The 22,186-nt window shown below is 35.6% G+C and overlaps 2 protein-coding genes and 2 long non-coding RNA genes across 5 annotated transcripts; 2 read left to right on the top strand and 2 right to left on the bottom strand.

Annotated features, from left to right (window-relative positions):
* The first annotated feature begins 1,596 nt into the window (after window positions 1-1,596).
* LOC146929981 (borneol dehydrogenase, mitochondrial-like) lies at window positions 1,597-3,463 on the top strand. 2 transcript variants are annotated; one of them, XM_085701657.1, is made up of 3 exons: window positions 1,597-1,721; window positions 2,022-2,134; window positions 2,499-3,463. In XM_085701657.1, the coding sequence occupies exons 2-3, from the start codon at window positions 2,097-2,099 to the stop codon at window positions 3,274-3,276; spliced, it is 816 nt and encodes a 271-aa protein (XP_085557783.1). In that variant the 5' UTR covers window positions 1,597-1,721; window positions 2,022-2,096; the 3' UTR covers window positions 3,277-3,463. The 2 variants fall into 2 exon arrangements, with proteins under 2 accessions (XP_085557783.1, XP_085557782.1); XM_085701656.1 differs by lacking the exon at window positions 1,597-1,721 and having other exon boundaries at window positions 1,911-2,134.
* Window positions 3,464-5,950: 2,487 nt separating this feature from the next.
* Window positions 5,951-7,269, top strand: LOC146929980 (borneol dehydrogenase, mitochondrial-like). Its single transcript, XM_085701658.1, has 2 exons — window positions 5,951-6,145; window positions 6,368-7,269. The coding sequence occupies exons 1-2, from the start codon at window positions 6,108-6,110 to the stop codon at window positions 7,143-7,145; spliced, it is 816 nt and encodes a 271-aa protein (XP_085557784.1). The 5' UTR covers window positions 5,951-6,107; the 3' UTR covers window positions 7,146-7,269.
* Window positions 7,270-13,998: 6,729 nt separating this feature from the next.
* LOC146929979 (uncharacterized) lies at window positions 13,999-16,700 on the bottom strand. The gene is made up of 2 exons (XR_015006244.1): window positions 16,585-16,700; window positions 13,999-14,692 (listed from the first exon to the last, which is right to left on the bottom strand). It is a non-coding gene; the product is annotated as an uncharacterized LOC146929979 (long non-coding RNA).
* Window positions 16,701-18,032: 1,332 nt separating this feature from the next.
* Window positions 18,033-20,735, bottom strand: LOC146929978 (uncharacterized). The gene is made up of 2 exons (XR_015006243.1): window positions 20,620-20,735; window positions 18,033-18,726 (listed from the first exon to the last, which is right to left on the bottom strand). It is a non-coding gene; the product is annotated as an uncharacterized LOC146929978 (long non-coding RNA).
* Window positions 20,736-22,186: the final 1,451 nt, after the last annotated feature.

Below are 22,186 nucleotides of genomic sequence, written 5' to 3'. Positions count from 1 at the left end.
TCCTTAGGTTGTGCTCCTGCCTCTTCCACTCCTCTTTTCTCATAGTCTTCACGTACTGCCTTCTCTAGGGATGGCAATTGGACCCAAGCCCAATGGGCACCCGCAAAAAGTACCCATGGCGGGCGGGTAAATACCCGTATTGTTGGGTATGGGCTTGGGCACGGGTAATTGCCCGCAAATTTGAACGGGTATGGGTGCGGGTACGGGCACTCTAGTGCCCACCCCGCCCCATGCCCGCACATTATATAGACTACACCAATAATTTTATTTATATTAAATTTAGTTAATTAATCCAAAGTCTTTGATATTTATTGTAATATGCACTTGTTTTTTATATTTTAGATGCTTTTTATTTGGCTAAATAATATGATGCGTAATATTTTATATGTTAGTTTAGCATATTTCATATCATATTTTAATTATGTTGTGATATTTTTTGTTATTTATTATATTTTTCTTGTGAAAGTGCGGGTAATGGGTGTAGGTACGGGCACTTAGATACTCATAGGGTATGGGGACGGGCACCAAACTTATTGCCCACGAGGGTATGAGCTCGGGTATGAAGATTTTCTTAAAACGCGGGTATGGGGATGGGCACTATGGTACCCTGCCCAATGGGTACCCATTGCTATCCCTAGCCTTCTCTGTCTTTCTAATTTTCTTTTTATTCTAAAAAAAACTAGGGTCATCTTTTATTATTACTATTTCCTCCATCTTTTATTATTACTATTTCCTCCCCTTACTTATCACAATTCACTTCCTACCCCCACCAATTATTTTATTATCCTATTTTTCACCTCCCGACCTTAATATCTCTAATTTTACTCACATTCCTATTATTTTAATCAAATAAAATTCTAATAATTGTACTAAAACTTCACAATTTCTCAACAATGGCATATTACTTCAAATAAAGCGCTTCATCACCATACTAAATATTACAACGTATTTTGAATTCTATTAAATTAAATAAACAATAAACTAAAATAACACATGGAAAACGTAAGAGAAACATGTTTGCTTGGTTTAGGATTCGTTAATATTCTAGCAAATGGTTGTACAAATCACTTTCACCTTAATTTTTAAAAACTAAAACATGTGGTTTATTAGCGGGTAATAGTTACTTTGGTCCCTGAATGTGCAGCAAGTAGTCACAATAGTCCTTCAATGTATCAAAATTTCAAAATAGTTCCTGATTGTCCACTTTGTTAGTCAAAATAGTTCATAAAGCTTAAATAACCCTTTAATACTCACAATAACTCTTTTGATATTAGGACAAAATGACAATAAGTAAGTACGTATAAGGACTAATATGACAATAAGTAAGTCTATTGAAGGACTAATATGACAATATTAACGAAATATTTTAATATCAAGGACTATTTTGACTAACAAGTGCACAATCAGGGACTATTTTGCTATTTCGATACATTGATATGACTACTCGTCACTCATTCAAGGACCAAAGTGACTATTTCCCCGATTTATTAGCTCCGTGTTACACGACGGTCAACAAAGGCAACTAGGAATAAATAATTCAGCATCAACATTAGTACTATTAGAAAATTAAAGTTTGGGACTTATTTAATGCATGATGTGATAATGTAGTTGAAGGACTCATAGTGAAGATTCAATACAACTTGACTTCTTATTGACTATCCAGAAACGTCAAAAAACTCAGCAATGGCAACCGTTCCTTCTGTAGCTACAGTCCTAAGAAGGTACTACATTCTCCCCACTCAATTATAAACAAAATTATGTACCTATTTTCAATCTTATTAAAGATGTCAAGTCATACTCCACAATAACAGAGAGAAGGTACTAAGAAGGTACTATTTTCAGTCCTAAGAAGGTACTATTTTCAATCTTAATCAACAAAAGTTAATGTATTTGGTTCAAAATTTATACCAAATACATCAACTTAAGTTGATCTATTTTTGCTTATATGTTGGGACGGAGAGAGCAGTATATTAGGAAAATTAAAGTTTGGGACTTATTTAATGCATGATTTGATAACGTAGTTGAAAGACTCCTAGTGAAGATTCAATACAACTTGACTTATCCTCGACTATCCAGAAACGTCAAAAAGCTCAGCAATGGCAACCGTTCCTTCTGTAGCTACAGTCCTAAGAAGGTACTACATTCTCCCCACTCAATTATGTAGCTATTTTCAATCTTATTAAAGATGTCAAGTTATACTCCACAATACTTGGATTTCTGAATTGTTTGATTTATAAATGTGTTTGAACACTCATACTTTGAACAAGCATCGCGATTAGATCCAAGCTCAATTTTCTTGTTTTTCAATAAAGAAAAGGAAAATGTTAATGAGTGTATTCGAGACATTTTTTAAAGACTTTAAATGGTATGGTTTTATGAAAATTGAAGTATATGATTTTTGTGAGATAATTTCTTAATTTGAAATCCTTAAACAGTATGGATCTGAAATTAAGTTATAGCTAACTTAACATATGCAATATGATCAATTCATTTACAAGGCTTGAGGGGAAGGTGGCTTTGATTACCGGCGGTGCAAGTGGCATCGGGGAGGCCACTGCAAGACTTTTCTCCGAGCACGGAGCTCAAGTCATTATAGCTGACATCCAAGACGACAAAGGTCATTCTGTTTGCAAAGACTTGCACAAATCATCTGCTTCCTATGTTCATTGTGACGTGACAAAGGAAAAAGACATTGAAAATGCCGTGAACACAACGATTTCCAAGTACGGCAAACTAGACATCATGTTTAACAATGCCGGCATAGTGGGAGTAAACAAAACAAATATACTTGAATACAAGTTATCTGAATTTGAGGAAGTGATTAATGTTAACTTGGTCGGCGTCTTTCTTGGAACAAAGCACGCATCAAGGGTAATGATCCCTGCTCGAAGAGGTAGCATAATTAATACAGCTAGTGTTTGTGGAAGCATAGGTGGTATGGCTTCACATGCCTACACAAGTTCAAAGCATGCTGTTCTGGGGCTGATGAGAAACATGGCCATCGAACTTGGACCGTTCGGTATTCGGGTGAATTGTGTGTCACCTTATATCGTTGCTACACCGTTGGCTAAGAACTTCTTAAAGCTTGATGACAAAGGGCTTCTAGCGCTTTATTCTAACCTGAAGGGTACTAATCTTGTGCCTAAAGATGTGGCTGAAGCTGCTCTTTACTTGGGGAGTGATGAATCTAAGTATGTTAGTGGTCACAATCTTGTCGTAGATGGAGGAGTCAGTGTCGCTAACAATGGATTTTGTGTGTTTGGACAATCTGTCTAAATATGTGCACCGTATGTGTCGGTAATTGTCTTTATGCATAATGCAATTATTGTTGTTTTTGGTGTCTTGTAAGTTGCATCAAGACTGTTACCATTTGAATATGACAACGTCTATATGAATAAAAAATCTGGTGTTAAGCCACGGTAGAAACCGTAGCCATACACCAAACCAATATAATTGTAGCAAACTTAATTTGCATGTTAGATTTTTCTGTTGCTTAGCAGGGTTTCCCATAATTTTAGCCATAGCTATATTAGTTGTGGTAACATTTCGTTAATAACAGTTGTTTTGTACTTAGAGATGACTAATGTGCGGGTAAAGAAGCAAGTGATGCGTCTAACTCTAGTTTCATCAATTGCCTGCGGTGTAACCGTGCTCAAATCAATTTTTATAAAACGATGTTTTTCCTTCAATATACTAGTTAAAATGCAGTACAATCATACATATAAATACAACTAATTTAAATGAAGAAAAACTAAGTCAAATTGTCTTTGGTAAAAAAAAAACTAGTCCAATTGAAGTGCAACCAAGGTAGTGTAGAAGTCATATAAAATGCATTAGAAACAGAATCTCACATCTATATGACTTTTTAATGCATTTTATGGTTAACAGAGAAGAAGTAAACTACTGTCCAATTGTAGTGCAACCAAAGGTAGAGTAAACGTCACTTTATAAATCATAACAAACAATTTCAAAAGGGAAAAGAGCTATTGTTCACATCTATAATGCTGGAACTTGAACTATTCATTTAGTTCATTCACACACACTTTGGTTTTGTTTTTCAACTATGGTTAACAGAGAAGAAGTAAATTAAAGAGAGGTTTTTGAGTTTTCATTGTATCACATAGAGTTGATATTCTTAATCAAGTATTTATACATCTCATATAAAATTTGTAAAAAAAAAAAAAAAATTGTAAAAAACTCTACAACTTTTTCTCTCATACTTAATCAAGTATTTATACATCTCATATAAAAGCTACAAGTTCTCAAAATGGGTAACAAACTACTCTAACTAACTTCCTATAGTAAAAAATTGTTTTTTGAAGTTCTATCACTATGTTACTTGCGCAACAAGTAATCTCACAAACTCTATTTTTTACATTACTTATATCAGTAATCACATTATTTTGACTAAGCTAAATTGAATTAAATCTCAAAGCACCATCTTAATTCAAGTTAGCCAAAGTTTCCATTCCTTTTTGATCTCTTAGTTTCTGAAACACTTGCACAGTCACATCTTTTGTTAATAAATCTGTGCTATTTGCTCATCATTTTCGCAATGCAGTAGTGATAGGTTTCCCTTGCTGACACGCTCTGTTAGGTAGATTTCTCCTACGATGAGCAATATGATTCTTTTCCAATTGTATAGCTGACATAACATCAAAGATTTCACTACTTATCTCCTTTATCAGATTATTAAGCCATATTGCTTGAGAGTTACTTAGTGCAGCTGATATGCACTCTTCCTCATAAGATATAGAGCAACTACTAGTTCTTTCTTTGAGCTCCATGATATTGGTGCTCCACCATAGAAGAATATGAAGTAGCTTTGATGCATTAGAATCCCTTTTCTTGTTCTCAGGAATTCTATTCTTAGAAAATATGTCAATAGCCGAAAATCAGTCATCTCAAACTTTTTCTTCATATCCTCTTTGAATTCACTGATGAGTTTTTCATTGCTTACAGTAATTAACAAGTCATCAACATAAAGGCATAACACTATTATACCTTTATCAGCAGCTTTTCTCGCATATACACCAAGTTCAAAGATGCATTTTATAAAATCAAATTTTACTCAGAAACTTATCAATCCCCTTGCTTCATGCTCTTGGTGCTTGCTTTAGCCCATAGAGTGATTTTATGAGCTTATTCATTTTTGTTTCCTGATTCTTCACTACAAATCCAGGAGGTGGCTCTATGTTTACTTCTTCCTCCATAGGGCCATTTAGAAAATCTGGTTTTACATCCATTTGATGTATGAACCAATTGTTGATGTTTAATATATCAGTTACTTGAAGAAGGATAGATTGGAAACATAACATTTCTAGTTGAATCTAATCATGAATTGATTTTGATAAAAGTGAACATACTATTTTTTAATGCAAAATTTCTATATTAGTTTATGTTAGGACTTAAGCCCAGGAGGAGAGCCCAACCCAAAAGATTACTCCATTAGGTGGGAGAGCCTCATGGTTTAAGTACCACATCAAACAGTTTTATTTAGTGTAGGATTCCTAACATTGCCATGCCCTTTAAGAGCCGACGTCCACGACGACTTTCACTCAATCAGACTGACCTGATGGTAGCCCTTTCCTTTTTTACGGCTTCACTCACCTATAAGTATTCGGTGGAGCACCTTAATCCAGCAAGTAGGTAGCCATTTTCGTAGTTCAACTCTCAACGAGAGCACCAATTATTAGGGCTTAAGCCCATAAGGAGAGCCCAACCCAAAAGACTAGTCTAGTAATGGAAGAGTCTCGTGGCATAAGTATCACATCAAGCATTTTTATTTAACCGATGTGAACTCCTAACAATTTCCTTAACGAGTCACTAATTAACATTTCTCATTCATTCATTATTGGTAAATGGTTGGTACACATCACTTTCTGCATAATTTTTAAAAATTAAAACATGTGGTCCATAAGTTCCGTGTGTTACCACGGTCCACGAAGGCAACTACATATTAATTCAACGCCAACCTTAGTACTATTGAAAAAATGATTAAAGCTTGGGGCTTTATTTAATGGACGATGCAAGAAGATAGTTGAAGAAAGTGAAGATCCATACAGCTATATTTCTCCTCGACTATCCAGAAACTTGAAAAGCTAACAATGGCAACCGTTCCATTGGTCTCTAATGCCTTAAGAAGGTATGAACAAGTTGCAATTCACCTTATTTCATTTATTTTGTGTATATTAATGGTTGAGTGTTGAGATAATCTATGTTTGTTCCAACTTAAGTCTGTGATTATCTCCAAAATCCTACATAAATATACGATTTATGAAAAAATATAAGTGGACATTTGAAGGAGATATTATTAACCACACAAATTTAAGTAAAATAATTTTGACATGCTCAATTCATTTACAAGGCTTGAGGGGAAGGTGGCTCTGATCACCGGTGGTGCGAGCGGCATTGGTGAGGCTACCGCAAGACTCTTCTCCGAGCATGGGGCTCAAGTCGTTATAGCTGACATCCAAGACGACAAAGGACACTCTATTTGCAACGAACTACACAAATCCTCTTCTTCCTATGTTCGCTGTGACGTGACAAAGGAAGAAGACATTGAAAATGCAGTGAACACAACCGTTTCCAAGTACAGTAAACTAGATATCATGTTTAACAACGCTGGCATAAGCGGTGTAAACAAAACAAAGATACTTGAAAACAAGTTATCTGAATTTGAAGATGTGATTAAAGTAAACTTGACTGGCGTCTTTCTTGGAACAAAACATGCATCAAGGGTAATGATCCCCGCTCGACGGGGTAGCATAATTAACACGGCTAGTGTTTGCGGAAGCATTGGTGGTTGTGCTCCACATGCCTACACATGTTCAAAGCACGCCGTTGTTGGGCTAATGAGAAACACGGCCATCGAGCTTGGGCCATTTGGTATTCGTGTGAATTGCGTGTCACCTTATGTTCTTGCGACTCCAATGGTTACAAATTTCTATAAGCTTGATGGTGGTGGAGTTCGAGATGTTTATTCTAACCTAAAGGGTGCTAATTTTGTGCCAAAAGATGTGGCTGAAGCTGCTCTTTACTTGGGAAGTGATGAGTCTAAGTATGTTAGTGGTCATAATCTTGTCATAGATGGAGGATTCAGCGTTGGAAACAATGGATTTTGTGTGTTTGATCGATCTCTCTGAATGTATGCTCAGTACGTGTAGCTAATTATGTCTTTAGATAAGACCAACATCATATGATTGATGATAAAGTAATTGTTGGATACTCAAATAAACAACGTGAAAGTACACAATCTTTTTTATTTTTTATTTTTATTTCCATAGGTTATTTTCATTCGAGGCAATTATGATCGTGGTGTGTATTAAATGTGAAAATTTTCTACGAGTTGAAATTCAAACCTTGATTTGTCACATTATGAGAGTTTAACTAATTCTAAGAGGGATTGTTAACATGTCTTCTATAATACATGCACATTCACATATCAATAAAACTATGCCATATCCTATATAAGGACAACAATTTTGTTTTGAAAAAGAGAGATCTTTAACCCAATTCCATCGCACAATAGTTGTCACCAAGAGTCTAAAACCACCTTTCTACATCAAATACCATCATCCATCATTTCATCTTGAAGTCGTTTGAAGTCTAATCTTGGAGATTTGAAACCTTAAGAGAAGGTACTAAGTGAGTGAATGGAAAGAAGCTCATTGTTGCTATACTTGGCTTGCTTTCTTCTCCATGTAACTTTATTTTCTCTATTGATTCCTGATGAAATGACTTTGTTCATAATCTATTCCATTTCTATTTACTAAGAGTTCAGGGAAGAATGAGGAAGGGAAAAACCTACTTAGAGGAACAAAAGTTCACTTATATACCAAATGTGATCCAAAGGTGCCAACTCCTCATCATGCGCAAGCACGCTCTCAAAAGCCAAGCACGCTCTATGGCAAGTAACATCACGCGCCATACACGATGGCACCCAAGAGACGTGGTTAACTGGGCCATCATTGTGAGCTAAGTCCAAGCATATCCTCTCAAAAAATGATGAGATGCGTCTTTGGTAATATCAATATCTCTCTAGCTGGAAAAAATTCCACTTGGATGGATAAAACGAAAGACGAGGGTCCTTTTTTTCCCAAACGAGATCGTCACCCAAGAATTGGATTCAGCAAAGGAGGCCACTCATGGACAACTAATCACTTTGGAAGACTGCAAACTTTAAGCTCGACCGATGTAACAGTCCGATTTTTCGTTAGTTTTATTTTATTATTTATTTAATTGTTTTATTATGTGTGGTATGTGCTCTTATGTGATTATTTGCCTCTGTGTATGTTTTGGTTGGGATTTGTAGAATTCGGTGTTAGAAGGGTATTTTAGTCATTTTAGACTTAGGGGCATTTTGGTCATTTTATGAGTGGGTTAATTTTGTAATTTTGATAAGGATTATTTTTAGTGCTTAGTGAGAGTGGTTATTTTGCTAAGTCACTAGAGAGAGTGTAGTAATTATTTAATTACCGGTAGTTGACCGTTAGTGTTACATTTTACCGTTAAGTGAGTAGTAACATTTGTGCGTTAGAATAGAAATGGATTAGGCCCATTAAAGTGTGGTGAGTTAAGCCCAATTAGGTGAACATATATAAACTCTTGTTAGTAGAGAAATATGGTTTTTCACCAACATTTTGCAATTGAGAAGAGATAGAGATAGAGAGAAGATAAGGGTTTGAAGAGGAGATCTAGAAGAGGCTAGAGGGAGCTAGAGAACCAAGCTTCGGGAGCTAAAGTGAAGCCTTAGTAGGCGTTGAAGAGAATTATGGTAAGGGGGTTAGAATTCAAGCATAATTAATAGTTATTGTTCTTCCCTAATTCTTTGATTAAGTGGTTAATTTGATTTTTAGATGTAGAAATTCGTGCTTAATTTTGAGGGTATGATTCTATGCATGAATTGAATGATAATTGTGTTGTTGTTGTTGAATTTGCATGACAAAATGGGTTTATATACATATAACATGTTCTTGAGTGAAATTGATGATGAATAATGTTGTAGTTGTTAAATTGATGGTGAATTCATGGTTGGTTGTTGTTATTGATGTTGTGAGGTGTTGTTGTTGATGAATGGAACCTTGGGTACTCATAATCTTGAGCTTGTGATGATTTGTGTTGTTTACTTTTGAAGTTTATGAAAATGGGTCAAATGGTGAATTTTGTTGGGAGAATGTTTTGGGTCAAATTGTATATGAATTCGAGTGTCTTTTCATGTTTGGAAACGTTTAGACAAACCTTGGGATCAAATTTGGGCATTGGGAAGTCAAAATTGGGGTTTTGGGGTGAAAATGGAGGTTTTCCCGAGACTGAACTGTCACAACTCGCCACCGCGCTCGCGAGGCGAGTTGGATGCGAGCAGCAGGGGCTTGATGATTGTAGTTTTGCATCAAAAAACAAGTTAAGTATTTGTATCGTCTCCACAGAGATTAGTGCGATGTCACGGATAGTTCAACGTTAATTATCATTCTAAGTTAAAAGAGGTGTTTGATTGTTTCATTTACAACTAGTTAAACTATTTGCAAAAGTAAAATAAATGAGATTAATAAGGATTGAAACTTGTTAGGAGTAGAGTTCCTTAACCAAGCGTCACACATAACCTAACGATCCATACGAATTCTAGCTTTATAACCAATATTATCACAATCAATTCTAGACTATCCTTCGTGTCCAAAGCGATATAATTGACTCTAAGGTATCGTTTAAACATTCGTGTCCAAATCCCTTAAACGATCACAAAGACGATCGGATAACTTAATCGACCGTGTCCAGCCTGACTAAGTGTCCGAAAGCATTAAACTCTTGATTATGGTGATTATCAAAGATAAACAAACTTGTCAAGAATGACATAACCTAAGATATATTGCTACTCTAGCTCTAGATTCAAGAATTTGTGTCCAAATCATCTTGAATCTCGTTGAAAGCATTAACAACAAGAATAACAACGATAATGAATATAAATTGCTAGAACCATATGTAAGCTTAAATCAAAGGATTACATGTTAGCAAGGATCAAGTACCTCTCATCCCAACAAAGGATATTTAGCTACACATCATCATGGAAGCCTTGCAAGGATGGATTGAAAAGGAAGGAATCATTACACCTTGTGATGTCTCACAAAGGAAGAAGAATCCAACTTCAAAAATCACTCTCACTCTATATGCACTAGCCCTATTTCTCTCTCTAAGAATGCTATAAAAATATCTAATGGAATAGTGTATATCATGAAAGAGAAGTAAAAGTGTTATTTAAAGGGGCTGAACTTTTGCACCTACGCTAATAGCGAAATCCACGCTATTAGCGAAGTAGGTCGGCCTATTTGGTGGCCAATGAGATTCTGCCACGTTGGTCCTTGGGCCCTGCTTCGCCCAAATTACGCTAATAGCGTGGTTCTCTGGAGCATTTACGCTAATAGCGTAGATCACGCTAATAGCGTATTTCTTCATGACTTCTTCTTGGCTTTGCTCCAGATACGCTAATAGCGTATCTCTCTGGACCTTGACACTTCATTGAACACGCTAATAGCGTAGAATACGCTATTAGCGCCATTTCTTCAAGCTTGCTGGACAGCTTCTGCCATTTTGCACTTTTTCATGATTTTTGGTCTTTGATCAGTGTCTTGAGGCTAATTCCTGCACAAAAAGATAGAGTAATGATAAGTAAAGCGTAATAAGGTATTTAACACTTATTTCTCGGCTTTTCCTTCAATTACTTGAAAAGCAAGCAACACAAAGTGCTTAAAATATAACATGAAATTAACACTTTTATGACACTTATCACACTCCCCAACTTAACTCTTTGTTTGTCCTCAAACAAAGGATTGAAAATCAAACAAGTTAATGACAAGACACAAGTACAAAAGGCTTTGAAAACTTTTTCAGATGAGTGATTCAAAATGAATGCGCGGGCAAGGCTAAGCTTCCAACTAATTTAGAATTCTACTACTAATATGAGATGAGTCCTATGTACAAAGTTCATGCCAAATATTTCAAAACAATAATATATTTATTAACGAACCACACCTAACACACTTCTATGAAAGTAGATAAACAATTGAAAACATAAAAATGAGGGCTATGAACACACATCCGGCAATCAAGTTAACATTCCAATCAAATTATGTGTCCATCCAAATATCATTTCAAAAGGCATAAAAACATGGATCAAAAGGTCTTTGAGGGTTATAACTTGGCTTGGCTACAAAAGAAATGTCATATGTGGGGAAATTGAAATCAAAAAGCCTATCAAAGAGGAACATTCCTTGTATCAACCATTAAAATCCACAATCTTTCCTACCAATCATTACAAACCCTTGGTGCTTAAACATGACAAACTTTGATCTTGACAACTTATTTTCTTTTTGGATTTTTCTTTCTTTTTCTCTTTTTCTTTTCATGTACACATTTTCTTTTTCTTTTTGTATTTACAACACCATGTTGTCTTGATCAAAGATAAAATTACACCATTGTACTTGACAAAAGATTTACATCTACCTTCTCTCCCCAACTTGAATCAAAATACACCCTATTTGAATGTTCCCTTACTCTAAGGCAAAAGGGACAAATAAACATTGAAGGTTTAGGGTTCAACAATTAAAAACATATCAGAGTCTCAAAGTGCGTCAAAAATGAACTGGATATTGAAAGGTTAAAAGGCAAATTCATCAAGCATTGTGCTTATGAATTGACAGTTCATAATTGAGGACTCCGATTCATTTGGCTCAAGTGGGTTAGCAAATACTCGCTCTTCTCACAAGGTAGGCTATTTGTGGTCAAGTATGTTTTACTCATTAACAAAAATGTGCCTTGATCATATCCATGCCTTCACACAATTTAAAACAATTATTGGATTTAACATAAAACAACCGAGTTAAACAATGAATCTGGTCTCCTTGCATATGTACAAACACTTGAGGTTTCCTCACTTTTAGCTAGAACTAAGTGGTTCACAAACAAATACATTATTGCGAAGAACTAAATGACATGAAATTTACACAAAGTACCCGTTCCATATTCGAGTAAAAACCTAGAAAAACTGGAAACTTGTACTTTGGCTTTGCGCTTTTGAACACAACTATGAATCATTATCAATCATCTGAGAATTGAAATTAAAGCAAGAGTGATACAAAAGAAACTTCCACAATAAAATGAAGTACTAAATTAACCAAAAGTGCTAGCACATAATTTTAACTACAAAAGACAACTATATACAATACTAATATGAATACTAACATCACAATACTAATTAAAAACAATTGTCATCACACACCATTATCCAAAAATTGATTAAAACTGGCCAAACTGCAGCTACTCGCAGTTGCGAGCAGCTTTACTCGCAGTTGCGAGCAGCTTTACTCGCAGTTGCGAGTAAATGGCAGTCAAAATTGGTCAAAGACCAAATTGCTCGCAATTGCGAGCTGTTTCACTCGCCATTGCGAGTTGAGACAGTTCAGAATTCTGCTCTCTGTTTGCTTTCTGTTTTGAATGTTTTGATGCATGCTCATGACTTCTAAACTTATTATGCATTAAAAACAGTAAATAAACTCACAAAATTGGGTTGCCTCCCAACAAGCGCTTGTTTAACGTCGTTAGCTCGACGCCTTTTTCGTTAGGGTGGCCAAAATGAGACGGACAACACATCATGCTTTGTGTTCCTTTGCTTTGGGAGGAATTCCATGAACTTTAAGTACAGATGATGTGGAGTCCAAAACCTCCCTATCTTGGTTTTGAACAAGACACAAATTTTATCAATGACCCGATCAATTTCAGCCTTGCTCACTTTCTTCCCCTTTTGTTCAAATGTTTCTTCCTTGCTAAGTAACCGTTCCTTTCTCTCTACCAGCTCTATGACTTCTCCACTATCAACAGTTTTGTCCTCTTCAGTAAATGACCTTTCTTGAGGAAGTTCGATTTCATGTGGTGTACCACATTCCTCTACTATTGCATCTTCCTCAAGTTCAACAACACCTTCTCCAACAATCTCTCCGTCATGAGTGGATTGAATGTTGACTTGGTTATCCATGATTTTAGCTTGAATCATCTCCAATTGAATTGATAAATTCCTCAATCTTTGGTTGGTATTTTGCATGTTTATCATGGATTGTTGCATGAAGATATTCAAAGTATTTTCCACCTTGGTCATTCGTTCAACTTCAAAAGGATATTGCTGATGCTGTTGATATGGTTCATACTCGGGTGGAGTGTAGAAGTTGCTATAACCATGATCAGCCATGATTTTGTCTAGGTGATGATCCTGAAACGGAAATAACTAACAAGAAACTTTTCTTTGTTTATCAAAGAGGGGTTAGTACAAACAACTATAAAGTAAAGAAAAATATTTACGGATTATGTACGAAAGCTTAAAATGATAAATCAATCGTCCTATCTATGATATCTAAACACCAATCCCCGGCAACGGCGCCATTTTGATGATTGTAGTTTTGCATCAAAAAAACAAGATAAGTATTTGTATCGTCTCCACAGGGATTAGTGCGATGTCACGGATAGTTCAACGTCAATTATCATTCTAAGTTAAAAGAGGTGTTTGATTGTTTCATTTACAACTAGTTAAACTATTTGCAAAAGTAAAATAAATGAGATTAATAAGGATTGAAACTTGTTAGGAGTAGAGTTCCTTAACCAAGCGTCACACATAACCTAACGATCCATACGAATTCTAGCTTTATAACCAATATTATCACAATCAATTCTAGACTATCCTTCGTGTCCAAAGCGATATAATTGACTCTAAGGTATCGTTTAAACATTCGTGTCCAAATCCCTTAAACGATCACAAAGACGATCGGATAACTTAATCGACCGTGTCCAGCCTGACTAAGTGTCCGAAAGCATTAAACTCTTGATTATGGTGATTATCAAAGATAAACAAACTTGTCAAGAATGACATAACCTAAGATATATTGCTACTCTAGCTCTAGATTCAAGAATTTGTGTCCAAATCATCTTGAATCTCGTTGAAAGCATTAACAACAAGAATAACAACGATAATGAATATAAATTGCTAGAACCATATGTAAGCTTAAATCAAAGGATTACATGTTAGCAAGGATCAAGTACCTCTCATCCCAACAAAGGATATTTAGCTACACATCATCATGGAAGCCTTGCAAGGATGGATTGAAAAGGAAGGAATCATTACACCTTGTGATGTCTCACAAAGGAAGAAGAATCCAACTTCAAAAATCACTCTCACTCTATATGCACTAGCCCTATTTCTCTCTCTAAGAATGCTATAAAAATATCTAATGGAATAGTGTATATCATGAAAGAGAAGTAAAAGTGTTATTTAAAGGGGCTGAACTTTTGCACCTACGCTAATAGCGAAATCCACGCTATTAGCGAAGTAGGTCGGCCTATTTGGTGGCCAATGAGATTCTGCCACGTTGGTCCTTGGGCCCTGCTTCGCCCAAATTACGCTAATAGCGTGGTTCTCTGGAGCATTTACGCTAATAGCGTAGATCACGCTAATAGCGTATTTCTTCATGACTTCTTCTTGGCTTTGCTCCAGATACGCTAATAGCGTATCTCTCTGGACCTTGACACTTCATTGAACACGCTAATAGCGTAGAATACGCTATTAGCGCCATTTCTTCAAGCTTGCTGGACAGCTTCTGCCATTTTGCACTTTTTCATGATTTTTGGTCTTTGATCAGTGTCTTGAGGCTAATTCCTGCACAAAAAGATAGAGTAATGATAAGTAAAGCGTAATAAGGTATTTAACACTTATTTCTCGGCTTTTCCTTCAATTACTTGAAAAGCAAGCAACACAAAGTGCTTAAAATATAACATGAAATTAACACTTTTATGACACTTATCACACTCCCCAACTTAACTCTTTGTTTGTCCTCAAACAAAGGATTGAAAATCAAACAAGTTAATGACAAGACACAAGTACAAAAGGCTTTGAAAACTTTTTCAGATGAGTGATTCAAAATGAATGCGCGGGCAAGGCTAAGCTTCCAACTAATTTAGAATTCTACTACTAATATGAGATGAGTCCTATGTACAAAGTTCATGCCAAATATTTCAAAACAATAATATATTTATTAACGAACCACACCTAACACACTTCTATGAAAGTAGATAAACAATTGAAAACATAAAAATGAGGGCTATGAACACACATCCGGCAATCAAGTTAACATTCCAATCAAATTATGTGTCCATCCAAATATCATTTCAAAAGGCATAAAAACATGGATCAAAAGGTCTTTGAGGGTTATAACTTGGCTTGGCTACAAAAGAAATGTCATATGTGGGGAAATTGAAATCAAAAAGCCTATCAAAGAGGAACATTCCTTGTATCAACCATTAAAATCCACAATCTTTCCTACCAATCATTACAAACCCTTGGTGCTTAAACATGACAAACTTTGATCTTGACAACTTATTTTCTTTTTGGATTTTTCTTTCTTTTTCTCTTTTTCTTTTCATGTACACATTTTCTTTTTCTTTTTGTATTTACAACACCATGTTGTCTTGATCAAAGATAAAATTACACCATTGTACTTGACAAAAGATTTACATCTACCTTCTCTCCCCAACTTGAATCAAAATACACCATATTTGAATGTTCCCTTACTCTAAGGCAAAAGGGACAAATAAACATTGAAGGTTTAGGGTTCAACAATTAAAAACATATCAGAGTCTCAAAGTGCGTCAAAAATGAACTGGATATTGAAAGGTTAAAAGGCAAATTCATCAAGCATTGTGCTTATGAATTGACAGTTCATAATTGAGGACTCCGATTCATTTGGCTCAAGTGGGTTAGCAAATACTCGCTCTTCTCACAAGGTAGGCTATTTGTGGTCAAGTATGTTTTACTCATTAACAAAAATGTGCCTTGATCATATCCATGCCTTCACACAATTTAAAACAATTATTGGATTTAACATAAAACAACCGAGTTAAACAATGAATCTGGTCTCCTTGCATATGTACAACACTTGAGGTTTCCTCACTTTTAGCTAGAACTAAGTGGTTCACAAACAAATACATTATTGCGAAGAACTAAATGACATGAAATTTACACAAAGTACCCGTTCCATATTCGAGTAAAAACCTAGAAAAACTGGAAACTTGTACTTTGGCTTTGCGCTTTTGAACACAACTATGAATCATTATCAATCATCTGAGAATTGAAATTAAAGCAAGAGTGATACAAAAGAAACTTCCACAATAAAATGAAGTACTAAATTAACCAAAAGTGCTAGCACATAATTTTAACTACAAAAGACAACTATATACAATACTAATATGAATACTAACATCACAATACTAATTAAAAACAATTGTCATCACACACCATTATCCAAAAATTGATTAAAACTGGCCAAACTGCAGCTACTCGCAGTTGCGAGCAGCTTTACTCGCAGTTGCGAGTAAATGGCAGTCAAAATTGGTCAAAGACCAAATTGCTCGCAATTGCGAGCTGTTTCACTCGCCATTGCGAGTTGAGACAGTTCAGAATTCTGCTCTCTGTTTGCTTTCTGTTTTGAATGTTTTGATGCATGCTCATGACTTCTAAACTTATTATGCATTAAAAACAGTAAATAAACTCACAAAATTGGGTTGCCTCCCAACAAGCGCTTGTTTAACGTCGTTAGCTCGACGCCTTTTTCGTTAGGGTGGCCAAAATGAGACGGACAACACATCATGCTTTGTGTTCCTTTGCTTTGGGAGGAATTCCATGAACTTTAAGTACAGATGATGTGGAGTCCAAAACCTCCCTATCTTGGTTTTGAACAAGACACAAATTTTATCAATGACCCGATCAATTTCAGCCTTGCTCACTTTCTTCCCCTTTTGTTCAAATGTTTCTTCCTTGCTAAGTAACCGTTCCTTTCTCTCTACCAGCTCTATGACTTCTCCACTATCAACAGTTTTGTCCTCTTCAGTAAATGACCTTTCTTGAGGAAGTTCGATTTCATGTGGTGTACCACATTCCTCTACTATTGCATCTTCCTCAAGTTCAACAACACCTTCTCCAACAATCTCTCCGTCATGAGTGGATTGAATGTTGACTTGGTTATCCATGATTTTAGCTTGAATCATCTCCAACTGAATTGATAAATTCCTCAATCTTTGGTTGGTATTTTGCATGTTTATCATGGATTGTTGCATGAAGATATTCAAAGTATTTTCCACCTTGGTCATTCGTTCAACTTCAAAAGGATATTGTTGATGCTGTTGATATGGTTCATACTCGGGTGGAGTGTAGAAGTTGCTATAACCATGATCAGCCATGATTTTGTCTAGGTGATGATCCTGAAACGGAAATAACTAACAAGAAACTTTTCTTTGTTTATCAAAGAGGGGTTAGTACAAACAACTATAAAGTAAAGAAAAATATTTACGGATTATGTACGAAAGCTTAAAATGATAAATCAATCGTCCTATCTATGATATCTAAACACCAATCCCCGGCAACGGCGCCATTTTGATGATTGTAGTTTTGCATCAAAAAAACAAGATAAGTATTTGTATCGTCTCCACAGGGATTAGTGCGATGTCACGGATAGTTCAACGTCAATTATCATTCTAAGTTAAAAGAGGTGTTTGATTGTTTCATTTACAACTAGTTAAACTATTTGCAAAAGTAAAATAAATGAGATTAATAAGGATTGAAACTTGTTAGGAGTAGAGTTCCTTAACCAAGCGTCACACATAACCTAACGATCCATACGAATTCTAGCTTTATAACCAATATTATCACAATCAATTCTAGACTATCCTTCGTGTCCAAAGCGATATAATTGACTCTAAGGTATCGTTTAAACATTCGTGTCCAAATCCCTTAAACGATCACAAAGACGATCGGATAACTTAATCGACCGTGTCCAGCCTGACTAAGTGTCCGAAAGCATTAAACTCTTGATTATGGTGATTATCAAAGATAAACAAACTTGTCAAGAATGACATAACCTAAGATATATTGCTACTCTAGCTCTAGATTCAAGAATTTGTGTCCAAATCATCTTGAATCTCGTTGAAAGCATTAACAACAAGAATAACAACGATAATGAATATAAATTGCTAGAACCATATGTAAGCTTAAATCAAAGGATTACATGTTAGCAAGGATCAAGTACCTCTCATCCCAACAAAGGATATTTAGCTACACATCATCATGGAAGCCTTGCAAGGATGGATTGAAAAGGAAGGAATCATTACACCTTGTGATGTCTCACAAAGGAAGAAGAATCCAACTTCAAAAATCACTCTCACTCTATATGCACTAGCCCTATTTCTCTCTCTAAGAATGCTATAAAAATATCTAATGGAATAGTGTATATCATGAAAGAGAAGTAAAAGTGTTATTTAAAGGGGCTGAACTTTTGCACCTACGCTAATAGCGAAATCCACGCTATTAGCGAAGTAGGTCGGCCTATTTGGTGGCCAATGAGATTCTGCCACGTTGGTCCTTGGGCCCTGCTTCGCCCAAATTACGCTAATAGCGTGGTTCTCTGGAGCATTTACGCTAATAGCGTAGATCACGCTAATAGCGTATTTCTTCATGACTTCTTCTTGGCTTTGCTCCAGATACGCTAATAGCGTATCTCTCTGGACCTTGACACTTCATTGAACACGCTAATAGCGTAGAATACGCTATTAGCGCCATTTCTTCAAGCTTGCTGGACAGCTTCTGCCATTTTGCACTTTTTCATGATTTTTGGTCTTTGATCAGTGTCTTGAGGCTAATTCCTGCACAAAAAGATAGAGTAATGATAAGTAAAGCGTAATAAGGTATTTAACACTTATTTCTCGGCTTTTCCTTCAATTACTTGAAAAGCAAGCAACACAAAGTGCTTAAAATATAACATGAAATTAACACTTTTATGACACTTATCACACTCCCCAACTTAACTCTTTGTTTGTCCTCAAACAAAGGATTGAAAATCAAACAAGTTAATGACAAGACACAAGTACAAAAGGCTTTGAAAACTTTTTCAGATGAGTGATTCAAAATGAATGCGCGGGCAAGGCTAAGCTTCCAACTAATTTAGAATTCTACTACTAATATGAGATGAGTCCTATGTACAAAGTTCATGCCAAATATTTCAAAACAATAATATATTTATTAACGAACCACACCTAACACACTTCTATGAAAGTAGATAAACAATTGAAAACATAAAAATGAGGGCTATGAACACACATCCGGCAATCAAGTTAACATTCCAATCAAATTATGTGTCCATCCAAATATCATTTCAAAAGGCATAAAAACATGGATCAAAAGGTCTTTGAGGGTTATAACTTGGCTTGGCTACAAAAGAAATGTCATATGTGGGGAAATTGAAATCAAAAAGCCTATCAAAGAGGAACATTCCTTGTATCAACCATTAAAATCCACAATCTTTCCTACCAATCATTACAAACCCTTGGTGCTTAAACATGACAAACTTTGATCTTGACAACTTATTTTCTTTTTGGATTTTTCTTTCTTTTTCTCTTTTTCTTTTCATGTACACATTTTCTTTTTCTTTTTGTATTTACAACACCATGTTGTCTTGATCAAAGATAAAATTACACCATTGTACTTGACAAAAGATTTACATCTACCTTCTCTCCCCAACTTGAATCAAAATACACCCTATTTGAATGTTCCCTTACTCTAAGGCAAAAGGGACAAATAAACATTGAAGGTTTAGGGTTCAACAATTAAAAACATATCAGAGTCTCAAAGTGCGTCAAAAATGAACTGGATATTGAAAGGTTAAAAGGCAAATTCATCAAGCATTGTGCTTATGAATTGACAGTTCATAATTGAGGACTCCGATTCATTTGGCTCAAGTGGGTTAGCAAATACTCGCTCTTCTCACAAGGTAGGCTATTTGTGGTCAAGTATGTTTTACTCATTAACAAAAATGTGCCTTGATCATATCCATGCCTTCACACAATTTAAAACAATTATTGGATTTAACATAAAACAACCGAGTTAAACAATGAATCTGGTCTCCTTGCATATGTACAAACACTTGAGGTTTCCTCACTTTTAGCTAGAACTAAGTGGTTCACAAACAAATACATTATTGCGAAGAACTAAATGACATGAAATTTACACAAAGTACCCGTTCCATATTCGAGTAAAAACCTAGAAAAACTGGAAACTTGTACTTTGGCTTTGCGCTTTTGAACACAACTATGAATCATTATCAATCATCTGAGAATTGAAATTAAAGCAAGAGTGATACAAAAGAAACTTCCACAATAAAATGAAGTACTAAATTAACCAAAAGTGCTAGCACATAATTTTAACTACAAAAGACAACTATATACAATACTAATATGAATACTAACATCACAATACTAATTAAAAACAATTGTCATCACACACCATTATCCAAAAATTGATTAAAACTGGCCAAACTGCAGCTACTTGCAGTTGCGAGCAGCTTTACTCGCAGTTGCGAGTAAATGGCAGTCAAAATTGGTCAAAGACCAAATTGCTCGCAATTGCGAGCTGTTTCACTCGCCATTGCGAGTTGAGACAGTTCAGAATTCTGCTCTCTGTTTGCTTTCTGTTTTGAATGTTTTGATGCATGCTCATGACTTCTAAACTTATTATGCATTAAAAACAGTAAATAAACTCACAAAATTGGGTTGCCTCCCAACAAGCGCTTGTTTAACGTCGTTAGCTCGACGCCTTTTTCGTTAGGGTGGCCAAAATGAGACGGACAACACATCATGCTTTGTGTTCCTTTGCTTTGGGAGGAATTCCATGAACTTTAAGTACAGATGATGTGGAGTCCAAAACCTCCCTATCTTGGTTTTGAACAAGACACAAATTTTATCAATGACCCGATCAATTTCAGCCTTGCTCACTTTCTTCCCCTTTTGTTCAAATGTTTCTTCCTTGCTAAGTAACCGTTCCTTTCTCTCTACCAGCTCTATGACTTCTCCACTATCAACAGTTTTGTCCTCTTCAGTAAATGACCTTTCTTGAGGAAGTTCGATTTCATGTGGTGTACCACATTCCTCTACTATTGCATCTTCCTCAAGTTCAACAACACCTTCTCCAACAATCTCTCCGTCATGAGTGGATTGAATGTTGACTTGGTTATCCATGATTTTAGCTTGAATCATCTCCAACTGAATTGATAAATTCCTCAATCTTTGGTTGGTATTTTGCATGTTTATCATGGATTGTTGCATGAAGATATTCAAAGTATTTTCCACCTTGGTCATTCGTTCAACTTCAAAAGGATATTGCTGATGCTGTTGATATGGTTCATACTCGGGTGGAGTGTAGAAGTTGCTATAACCATGATCAGCCATGATTTTGTCTAGGTGATGATCCTGAAACAGAAATAACTAACAAGAAACTTTTCTTTGTTTATCAAAGAGGGGTTAGTACAAACAACTATAAAGTAAAGAAAAATATTTACGGATTATGTACGAAAGCTTAAAATGATAAATCAATCGTCCTATCTATGATATCTAAACACCAATCCCCGGCAACGGCGCCATTTTGATGATTGTAGTTTTGCATCAAAAAAACAAGATAAGTATTTGTATCGTCTCCACAGGGATTAGTGCGATGTCACGGATAGTTCAACATCAATTATCATTCTAAGTTAAAAGAGGTGTTTGATTGTTTCATTTACAACTAGTTAAACTATTTGCAAAAGTAAAATAAATGAGATTAATAAGGATTGAAACTTGTTAGGAGTAGAGTTCCTTAACCAAGCGTCACACATAACCTAACGATCCATACGAATTCTAGCTTTATAACCAATATTATCACAATCAATTCTAGACTATCCTTCGTGTCCAAAGCGATATAATTGACTCTAAGGTATCGTTTAAACATTCGTGTCCAAATCCCTTAAACGATCACAAAGACGATCGGATAACTTAATCGACCGTGTCCAGCCTGACTAAGTGTCCGAAAGCATTAAACTCTTGATTATGGTGATTATCAAAGATAAACAAACTTGTCAAGAATGACATAACCTAAGATATATTGCTACTCTAGCTCTAGATTCAAGAATTTGTGTCCAAATCATCTTGAATCTCGTTGAAAGCATTAACAACAAGAATAACAACGATAATGAATATAAATTGCTAGAACCATATGTAAGCTTAAATCAAAGGATTACATGTTAGCAAGGATCAAGTACCTCTCATCCCAACAAAGGATATTTAGCTACACATCATC

This window comes from Medicago sativa, chromosome 4 (assembly GCF_051527215.1).
Source record: "Medicago sativa cultivar Bolivia chromosome 4, Bolivia_mono, whole genome shotgun sequence".
Lineage (NCBI taxonomy): Eukaryota > Viridiplantae > Streptophyta > Magnoliopsida > Fabales > Fabaceae > Medicago > Medicago sativa.
Note: the sequence above shows the minus strand (reverse complement) of the source record. Positions and strands in the feature narration are given on the sequence as shown.